The following is an 11,225-nucleotide window of genomic DNA, read 5'->3' on the forward strand; positions in this document are numbered from 1 at the left end:
ACGTTGGTTTATGTGGATCTGCAAATTTTTTTCATATCTTGCTCTGAACTTGCTTGAGTATTTCTCTGTCCCTAAAGAAAAGCATCAAAGCAGAGACAGATCTGCTGGAGAAATTCCTTTCACAATTTTCATGTATCAATGAGTGAAGAGGAAGAGGTTGGTGTACACAAAGAGATGTGGCATCTGCCCTGACAATTGTATGGCCTTATGCCTATTTAACTTGAACCTAGTGTTCGGATTCTTTGGTAAGTAAATCTCCTGGAGGCCTGCTTTTATCCTGCTGGTAAGCTTATATCCTGCTTACAAGGATAAAATGTGGCAAACCAGCGGGTCTCAAAGCACAATGTTATATTTTTCTGCTGTTACTAATATAAATTAAAAAACACATCTTGTGAATTGTAGGGTAAAAAAAATCGGAATCTGAATTAGGGCTATAAGACTGGGAGAACTTCAAAGTTCCAGCAGGTTAGTATTTTTAAAGAAAAATGCTATTGTATGTCCAAAAGGTAATGTGAATCTTCCTGGTCATTATTTCTGGTAAAGAAATGGAGTGGTGAAATTCCAGCATTATTTATAACTTCATTAAAATTCTTCATCAGGGAAAAAGTCTACCTACTTCTAACAATAGTAAATTGGTGGATTTTTGTTTTGTTGGTTCTTGTAACGACATTTGAATCTGCATTTGAATATATGTTTTTCAGATTTCCTTGAGGGGAAGAAACAAACATTTGGAACAGGTGCTGATTTCAGTTACACTGCTGTAAACTTTGAAATCAATGAATTACTCCTTATTTAGTGTCACTGAACATATACAATATATTTTTATTTTGGAAAATACAAAAAGGAAACTAAGAATTTGATCTCTTAGTCATATTTCTGTGTTATATTCCATTCAGTATGCACATATGCCCAAATAATACCTTATTTGTGTTAAAGAAAATGTGTTGCAGATAGATAAATTTGAGCCTAACATAAACTAGCTTCTACTGAATGCAGTAGAAATAACATTCTCTCACTATACAGATGCCTTGACACTGAACCTCCAGTTCTATTTTTTGCTATTCTTCAGCAACATATTTAAAAATTACAAATTCTCCTGCTGAACTGACACTTCTGCTTTGGGAATTAAGAATCTGTTTTCTCACAGCTAAGTTCTCAACTAGTATAAACATTTTTGCGTAATGACAATTATATTCACTGATTCCTACTGATTTTCAGGAGGGATTTAGACTAAAACAAATAACATGATGAAGCAGTATGTTTTATTATTAAAATCACTTAATTTTAATAAGTTTTGGGGTTCTTAATTTCTTCAGTAATGGTAATACGGTTTCGTGAAACTCATTGTGAAAAATGCACACTTTAGATATTTTGAACTTCAAGATAGTAATGTTATATTTGTCCACCCCCACACTCTCTTTAAGTTGCCTTTTTAATATTAATAATAATAATCATACAACAGCTCAGTTCTTCAGCTCTTCTTCCTAGCACTAACTGAAAGGTACTCTCACTATAATGGAGTACTTTACTGATGATTGTGAAGCTTAGTATTTTAAAATTAGTCTATTTTTTTCCATTCACTCTAGTTAGTCTAGGCTACACCAACAAATTTACAAAAAACAATAAGTTCACTTTGCCTGGAGGATGATATGCAAAGATCATAATGTGTCTGAATCTGAGGCAACAGCACACACTTTGCAGAAGAGCCACCCTGTCATTTACATCACCTTTCTGATGTAAAAGTAGGCAGGTTATTTGCATTTAATGTTTCAGGTTGAAGTGCTGATCTCATCCTAAGGTATGAAATTCTAAGAATGCAAACAATGTACCAAGAGAGAAACAAAAGTAGTGCCTGTAAGACATGAAGTAATCATCCTGCCCTATTTAGCCCTTGTAAGACCTCAGCTGAAATACTGAATCCAGTTTTGGTTACATTTCAAGAGATGAACTAGTGGAAGAGAGCTCAGAGGAAAATAACGAGAATTATCAGAGTTCTGGAAAACAAGATCTACATGGAAAGATTGAAGGAACCAGAATCACAGCCTAAAGAGGAAAGGCAGCAACAATCAGTTTGCAAATGAGTAAAAGGTGCTGCACAAAGGATGATTAGTACTCTGTTCACGATATGTAACGATTACGACAAGTGACAGTCTTAAATGGCAACAGAAGGATTTTGATATTAGGAAACAAAAAAGACTAGTGCTGGAATAAATATTTTTTATGAGGCTGTGAAGTGTCCATCATTGAAAGTCTGAGAATGGGAATTACATAAATAAAGCTGACCTTACCTCTCCTAATCCATTGCAGTCCAAATATTCCACAAGGACTTTAAATTCTTCAGCTGAGACTTCTACTTATTTCAGATTTATTGGTCTTCTGATACTACACTTTGATTTCATCATCTTAACTGTAAGTTGCCTGAACATATTTTCTCGGTTGGCCCCAAGATGTGATCATGATCTTTTAGTATTCCACTGTTTCAGAAATGTAAGGGACATCTTTTCCTTTTAAGAAAAGAATTCCTTTTGATTTTAAGTTCACCAGCTGTTTTGTATGCTGCATAAGCCAAGCCTTTTTGAAACCTCCACGGGAAATGAAACCTCAAGATGATGGCGCAATAACCATGAAGATGGTTATTCTGGATGAATGAAGAGTTCCAACTTATTTCTGCAACTAGTCTCCATGGCAAGGAATATGAAGGAACCAATGATTTGCAGCTTTGTTTAGCAAAAATATAATAGGGACTAAATAACAGAAAGCTATCTCATATTGTTTTATTTGGAGCACAACTGGATTAAAACCTGAGTGATTTCTACTTGGAGTTGTTGCTTTGTCAAAAGAGAACTAATTTCTACAACAGAGAAAATTACTCTCTGTTTTGAACACTCAGATGAACCAATCTACACCTCACTGTCAAATGTACAAAGTTACAGATTTGGGGCAGAGGAAATAGCTATAAAAGTTCACTAAATACTGCCACGTATGAGGCATATTCAGTCTTTGATGCACATTAAACACATCTTCTTACCAGTTAATCTTGGAACATATTGGAGGGATCTAGCCCCTATAACCACAATACATTTAAAGTGAAAATGGAGTTACAGTATCATGTAAAGTCTTTCAAAGTAGAGAAAAATAAAAATTCTGATTGATAGGAAAATAGCTTTTCTGAGCTGATCAAATTTTTGGTTCCCTTCGGTTGCCACCTTCATGACTGATTTGAGAACAAGGAACTACACATCAGTCTTCATTGGTGGCAACTCAGTTACATAAGGCTATTTCTCAGTCATACATAGCCTTTGCAGTTGACATGATCTGATGAATTTAGTCTGCTAAAATGACACTGCATTCTATCATTTGTGATAATTAATTAGAAATAAGTTAATTAGTCTTACTGCTTAAAATGTTAATATGGAGACAAAATAGGGGGATACACAGCAGTGCATCGAATGAGCAGCTGTGAAGAAGGCCAAGAGACAAAATTATCTAGAAATCTCATGTCATGCTAATTATTCCTAGTGCTGTACTCAGTTGCTGGAAATAATTATATGAATTGTCTTCAAGCTCTATGCTTAAACAGGTGTGTACTGTTTACAGGCTACATTTAAAGGCTGGATGGATATTATGTATGCAGCTATTGACTCAAGAGAAGTAAGTACTGCAAATATTTTAAATTGACTTTTTCTTGAGGTCTGTCTATCAACAACTGTGTCTTTATATATCTTCTAAAAGCAATTAATATCCATATAACAGAATGAAACAAAATTAAATTAACTAATACGAGATTCTGCTGTAACAAATTGTAGAAAACTGAATACAAACTGCCAGATGCTGTCAGTAATCGATGGAATGGATAAAATACATTGACATAAGTGACAAGAGTGTTGTCCAAACACAAAATATTAAGCATATTTTGCCACTCGTTCAGCTGAAATTTTCACATGAAATCTTAGGAATTATATTTTGTGTTTTTTTCTTAGGTATCACAACAACCCAAGTATGAAGACAACCTGTATATGTATTTGTATTTTGTCATCTTTATCATTTTTGGGTCTTTTTTCACCCTGAACCTGTTCATTGGTGTCATTATCGATAACTTCAATCAGCAAAAAAAGAAGATAAGTATTGTTTTATTTCTCTTCTGAAGATATTCTAAAATACTGCATTTTTGCAAGTGCATGCTATATGGAATGTACACACAAGGTTTGTTCAGAATTGAAAAAGCTGAATTATATTAGGATATAAAATCTTAGCAAGATGTAGTATGCATTAATGTCGTAAGATTTAACATTCTAGTGAATGGGGCAGACCCTTCTGGTTTCAATGTCCAGTTTAGTCTTCCTCAAGTCATCTGTTTTTCAATGCCTAAACTTCACGAAATCTCTTTACATGACCAAGCCCCTGATTTAGGCCTGTACATTGAAGCACTCATAATTTCTTGATTTTTTTTTCTTCTTGATTTGTAGGTATTCTATCAGCACAAAAATTATAGCTACCTGGTTGTGAAAATAAAGCATTATTTCATCACGCTAGTACAGACTACTGTTTAAATGATCCCAAGTATTCAAGTTCTGAATTATCTGAAAAGATACAGGAGTGGTTTGTAACTATCTCAGGGCCTTTTTTTATTGTTTCATAGTACAGATGTAGGTAATCTCATGAACATAGGTGGTCTGAATATCAGATGCTCATCTTTAAAATTATTTTCTGTAAATAGACAAGGTAATGAAAACTAAAAGACAAAAGCAGCTATGAACTACTAGTTTAATTTTACCTTAATGGTCTTCACCACTTTCTTTGGGTTTATGTTGCTAATGAGAGATGCTAGTAAGATTTTTGGGAACTGCCCGTGCTAGAGCTCCAGAGGTATATAGGTAGGGAGCCTGTCTAGTGTACAGTTCATAAAATCCCATGTCTTCAGGCTTCCCAAACATTCATCCACAAAAGGGCTGCATCCAGTCCTACATGTTCATAAACATTCCTGGAATTAGATATCTGCAAGTATCTTTTATCCAGCTGCATTTGATAGCTAAGAGACTTTTCCCAATTCAGTCGTCTTGATTTTCATGAAATAAGTAAGTAAATCACATTCTTTTTCAATGCTGCATATAAATGTGATTATAACCAGTTTTGATTTCATGTTTTTACTTTGGAGGTCAAGACATATTTATGACAGAAGAGCAGAAGAAATACTACAATGCAATGAAAAAGCTGGGATCCAAAAAACCACAAAAACCTATACCAAGACCAGGGGTAAAACTATTTATACACATCAGACCAATAGCTATTTATTAACAGCTTGGGGTTTTTTATTGATATACAGAGAACAGAAATATGCCCATGTGAAAATTAGCATCAATTAGTGTATCAGTCAGCAAAAATGGAAAAATAAAACACAGTAAAAAAAAAAATATTTTCCCTTGCAACCAGTTTATGTATGAATATACAAACAAAGGAGGCTGAACTAAGCTGTTGTACTCACTTTAATTTGACTAGACTGCTTAAAATCACTAGTTATGTTTTTATTGAGGTCTTGTAGGCCTTACTGCATGTATTTTTCTGCTTTCTTCTAATGGGAAAAGAAAAACAATTACAGTTTGTATTGGATGGGTTGTTTTTTTTTTTCTTTTCTCCTCAGAACAAATTCCAAGGCATGGTCTTTGATTTTGTGACACAGCAAGTATTCGACATCAGCATCATGATTCTTATTTGTCTTAACATGGTTACCATGATGGTAGAAACTGATGACCAGAGTAAAGAAATGGAAAATATTTTATACTGGATAAACCTGGTGTTCATTGTTCTTTTCACTGGAGAATGTGTCCTGAAATTAATTTCACTTCGTCATTACTATTTCACTATAGGCTGGAACATTTTTGATTTTGTAGTCGTCATTCTCTCAATAGTAGGTAAGTTTTTATTAAACTAAAAAGAAGGAAAAATGAATATAAGGTGAACTTCTATTTGAATATGGTTGGCTTCTGCCATTGCAAAGTTTACAACTAAGTCATAGAATCATAGAATAATAGATTAGTTCGTCATGCAACTTTTAATTGTAATTAATAATTTACCTATTCCAACCATTGAAACTTATAATCTTTCAACATATATTGCTCCTGCAAATATTAAGTATAACTGGTACAACAGAAATTATGCAAGTGGAATCTACAGAGTATCTTTAACAGCCACATAGAACAACCAATCTTAAAACTATTTTTCTAAATTTCTACTCTGACATGGAGTAATGTATCTTGGGTTTATTTCTTTCTGTTTCAGGTATGTTTTTAGCCGAGATGATTGAAAAGTATTTTGTGTCCCCAACGCTATTCAGAGTCATCCGACTTGCCAGAATTGGCCGAATCCTGCGTCTCATTAAAGGCGCTAAGGGAATCCGTACTCTGCTTTTTGCTTTGATGATGTCTCTTCCTGCTTTGTTCAATATTGGTCTGCTGCTGTTCCTGGTCATGTTTATCTATGCGATATTTGGCATGTCCAACTTTGCCTACGTTAAGAGGGAAGCTGGTATAGATGACATGTTCAACTTTGAGACGTTTGGCAACAGCATGATCTGCCTGTTTCAAATTACCACATCTGCAGGCTGGGATGGTTTGCTAGCCCCAATTCTTAACAGTGGGGAACCAGACTGTGACCCAAACAAAGCTCATCCAGGGAGCTCGGTGAAAGGCGACTGTGGCAACCCTTCTGTTGGGATTTTCTTCTTTGTCAGCTACATTATCATATCATTTCTGGTAGTGGTGAACATGTACATTGCTGTGATTTTGGAGAACTTTGGTGTTGCTACTGAAGAAAGCGCTGAACCCTTGAGCGAGGATGACTTTGAGATGTTCTATGAAGTCTGGGAGAAGTTTGATCCAGATGCAACACAATTCATGGAATTTGAGAAATTGTCTGATTTTGCAGCAGCACTTGAGCCTCCTCTTCATCTACCCAAACCAAACAAAGTCCAGCTTATTGCAATGGATCTGCCCATGGTAAGTGGTGACAGAATTCACTGCCTTGACATCTTGTTTGCTTTCACGAAGCGTGTTTTGGGGGAAAGTGGGGAGATGGACGCCCTCAGAATACAGATGGAAGATCGGTTTATGGCATCCAATCCTTCAAAGGCTTCCTATGAACCAATTACAACCACATTAAAGAGAAAACAGGAGGAAGTATCTGCTGTCATTATCCAGCGGGCTTATAGACGTCACCTTTTAAAACGAACAGTAAAACAAGCTTCCTTTATCTATAACAAAAACAAAACTGAAGGAGGGGCTGGTCAGGGCATAAAAGATGAAATCCTTATTGACAAGTTAAATGAAAACTCATTTACAGAGAAAACTGTAACTGCATCAACTGCAGTTTGCCCACCTTCGTATGACCGTGTAACAAGGCCAGTCAAAGAAAAGTATGAAAAGGAAGATAAAGCTGGTCAGAAATAAAAGCAAATAGCAAGCAAAATCATCTATGTGCAAAATAGTTCATACCCTGTAAGGATCATGTGTTCGTGTCAACAGGACTCCTGCTGGAGGTCTATGCCAAACTGACAATTTTTACAAATATACTGTACATTAAAGGTCAGTGCCTATTAAAAGACAGTGGCTGTGACTGTGACATGGGGAAACAACCTTGACAGGAAGTTACTGTTCTCATTACCAGCTGACACTGCTGAAGAGGAGAGAAAAAATGGCTACTCAGACTGTAGGGACAAGTTAAAGGGTTGCAAACCAAGTATTTGTGTGTGTAGCATAAAACAATATGGTAACTGTATCCACTGTTCGCATTTCAACTGCCACATATGTCGTATTTTTACAAAATCTGTGTTGGTGGATTCATCTTATTTTTATTCATATATTGTTTATGATACGTGACTATTTTTGTAAATGGGGCTTATGTTGGGAAAGGGGATTAAGTACACCGTTACAGGTACAAGGGCCAGGTGTTCTATTATATGACTAATATACACGCAGAAACGATTTGCATGAAGGCATGCTGCACTTATAGATCATGCATGAAAATAACATTAAGTCACAAAGAACTACAGATTTTTTTTAGCACAGTGTTTCTGGGAAGGAATAATAGATTTTGAGGTGCTTAATTAATGTACTCATGTTGTATCACATCCAAACAAGTCTTGGTACGCCTGTAAAATCCCCTATAACTCATAAGAGCAGTAAAGATGGATCAATTTTTGCACAAACCATCAAGTTTCAGAAAGCGCAAACTTCTTTCTGGGTGTGAAGTCACAGATTTTGTCTTTGCCAAATGTCTTTCTGCATACAAATAATAAATGAATCTGCCTCAGCCCTCCAAATTTATCAAAAAGAGCCCTTTATAAAGTTGTCCTGCTTTATCCTGCAGTATTGTTTAGCCATCTTCAGCTCTCGGTAAGATTGATGTTGGTGTACACATTAAGGAAAAGCCCTCTGCTATGTAAATAATAATTTTTAACCTGTGGTGCATGTTTGAGCAAACAGATAATGACCTTAGCACACTTCTTGCATCAAATATGTACCACAATAAGTGTAGTGTACAAGCATTCAACAGGTAAAATTATGTATTATCTACCATTATAGATAGTTTGGATGCTATCAGTGCATGTTTATATTGCCTATGCTGCTGTTCCTTTGACTGTCCAGGATTCTTAAATATGGGAAGCCATACATCAGAGCTAAATGAAATAAACTACTCTACAAGACCTCATTCTTTCATACCATTAAGCAATATTTTGCAGCTACTTAGGAGCTTATTTGTTTTACATTTTTGAAGCATATAGTGTATATCCAAACTGTACAGACATTGAAAACTACTAAACCTGTTGAAAATAATGTTAGGATTTTATAAGCAAATATAAATACTGTAAAAATCATTTTATTTTATTTTTCAGCATTATGTACATAAAACAAGAAGGGAATTTTATCTTCAGGTTGATGTCACACCACTTTTATTACTTTCTGTCCATAGCACTTTTTCACAGAACTCCAGAGAACAAGATATAAATGAGAGAATGGATAGCTGTAGGTTCTTACTTTTTGCAATATTTGCAAACATGTCAATACTTTCTGCAAAATAAGCTCATAATCTTCTTTTAAAAATCTAAGTTTTTTTGCAGTTGGGAAATGGTGTAAAGCTCAAATTGAATGTCTAAGCAGTGCCTGCATCATAAGTTTTCAGATACACCCTTTCTTTCACAGAATCCTTAATCTTTTCTTATGTTTACTTACAGATTTTTTTTTTTTTTTATTCATGTTGCACTAGAACAGTTCTAAATGTTATCTTGGGTCCACAATATTTTTTCACAATGGCAAAGCAGCAAAATTGTATAATCCAACACATCAGGACATTTTATGTTTCTTACACGGGAAAATTAAATATAGATTACTTTTATTAAAATTATTGACTAATACTGTATTAGTGAACTGCATGCAGGAAAATGCTACTATTACCCTAACTGATGCTAAAGAACATTATTAACGCACCAAAATAATAAATATTACATTTTTTTATTGTATGTTCCTTTTGTCTTTACTATCTGACATTAATATAAAAAAGGTATGCTTCTAAAACCAGAGAATAAGAGGATATTGAAAACCTTTACAGGCAGCTACACTGTTCTTCCATGTGAGCAAATCCGTGGGACTTGCTTGTTAGTCCAACTAGGAATTTCTAATTCAATATATGTTAGACACTGAGCATGATGATTCCACATGTACCCGTAGTACTGCCCTGAGTTCATGCCACAGCTCCATCCAGTGGGGTATTCAACCATCAAATACCACAGCTGTCCTGGTAGTGTGTATCACGAGGTTCTGAGCTTTTACAGGAATGACAAGAGAGCATTCATGAGTTTACGAAGATAAAATGAGGATTGAACATAGTACTAAATACATGACATTCCACAACTTGGATTATTAGAACAAGTTTATTCTGCCTAGTTACTATTCACAAATAGGCTACAGATCATCTCATATGCAAGTGCATTTCTGAAAAATGTGCATGAGAATCAGAATGAATAACCATTCTTCTTTTCCTCAGGAATTTTTAAGAATCTCTCTGGAAGTACCACACGTGTGGATACTTATATGAAAAAATGCAAATGCCACTAGAAAGTAGGCATGTTGGTTATTCTTTACTAATTGCTTCAGTGAACTTATTAAGTGTTCAATTTACGTGCTTGCATGATTTTATATTGCATTCCCTTACAACTTAAAATGAAAACACTCAGAAGTGAATACTGAACTAATACTGAACTAAAGCCAGTTTATGAGCAATTGTATTCTATATACTTGCTCAGTTGCTAATGCAGTAACAAAATTTCATAGCACCTTTCCTGAAATTCATCACAAATCTTTTGGGGGAGGAAAATGTTTCTCCTTCAAATTGTTCTGAAATGCATTATGAAAAAAAAAAGTCTAAAACTTTGGTGGAATGCACAAGTATCAAAATAAAAATATAAGTATTTTCAGATTAATATGTAGACAAAAATACGTCTTAAAAGGTTACCTTAAAAAGTATGCAAATTACAAAAAAATTGACAGAATGAATACACTGCTTCAAAAATAAAGTAGTAAATTGAATAATATTTTTTGATATTCTATTAATAGCTTTTTAATCTTAGCTTTTCTTAAGGAAATAGTTTTAAGGTAAATGAGAACTGTGCCACTGTCACTGCAGATCACAGGTCGTGTCCATGCAAAACCAGTTTTTTCTCATACCTATTTTAGTTTTGCAATGTTACAGAAGCTGAAATGTTACTTCAAAACAAGTAGAGCATCACTTACAACAGGAAATTTTGAAGATCATCTTGGCCAACAAGAAAAAACAAATATTCTTTTATATTACTTCTTTGGCACCTTCTTGACACTGGGAATGAGAAGTGTGTAACGGAGTAGTGCTGTCTGTGATGGACTTAGGAAAGCTTACTCGGAGTGCTCTCTGCTGGAAGAACTGGCTTCATCTGCTAATTCAGTGCAAGATGGGTTTGCCTCCTGGTACTAAATGGCATTTTGGGTGGTTTTCAGACAACACAGCCACTCTAAAAGAGTGTTATTTAGCAATGGTGGGTTGTTTCTGGTGTCTAGAAACGATGACTGGGGGTGCTTTCACCTCCAGCGGAAAACCTGAGTTTTCCTAATCTTTGCCACTCTGTAATTCCCTACGAGGGAAAAAAGAGGGGAGAAGAACTTTTTGTATTTGATTTTACCACACTGATATTTAATTTCTAC

The 11,225-nt window shown here is 35.0% G+C and overlaps 1 protein-coding gene across 4 annotated transcripts in view; it reads left to right on the top strand.

Moving 5' to 3' along the window:
- Nucleotides 1–9,511, top strand: part of SCN1A (sodium voltage-gated channel alpha subunit 1) — a 92,979-nt gene extending 83,468 nt beyond the window's left edge. For 2 of the 4 annotated variants that reach the window (XM_030488822.2, XM_030488823.2), the window contains 5 exons: nucleotides 3,598–3,651; nucleotides 3,981–4,118; nucleotides 5,149–5,253; nucleotides 5,639–5,909; nucleotides 6,277–9,509. In XM_030488822.2, the coding sequence (XP_030344682.1) occupies nucleotides 3,598–3,651; nucleotides 3,981–4,118; nucleotides 5,149–5,253; nucleotides 5,639–5,909; nucleotides 6,277–7,442 (1,734 nt within the window). In that variant the 3' untranslated portion in view covers nucleotides 7,443–9,509. Of the gene's footprint in view, nucleotides 1–701; nucleotides 738–3,597; nucleotides 3,652–3,980; nucleotides 4,119–5,148; nucleotides 5,254–5,638; nucleotides 5,910–6,276 lie in introns of all 4 variants that reach the window. The other 2 variants (XM_030488820.1, XM_030488821.2) reach the window with 2 other exon arrangements.
- The last annotated feature ends 1,714 nt before the right edge of the window (nucleotides 9,512–11,225 follow it).

Source organism: Strigops habroptila, chromosome 5, assembly GCF_004027225.2.
Source record: "Strigops habroptila isolate Jane chromosome 5, bStrHab1.2.pri, whole genome shotgun sequence".
Classification (NCBI taxonomy): Eukaryota; Metazoa; Chordata; class Aves; order Psittaciformes; family Psittacidae; genus Strigops; species Strigops habroptila.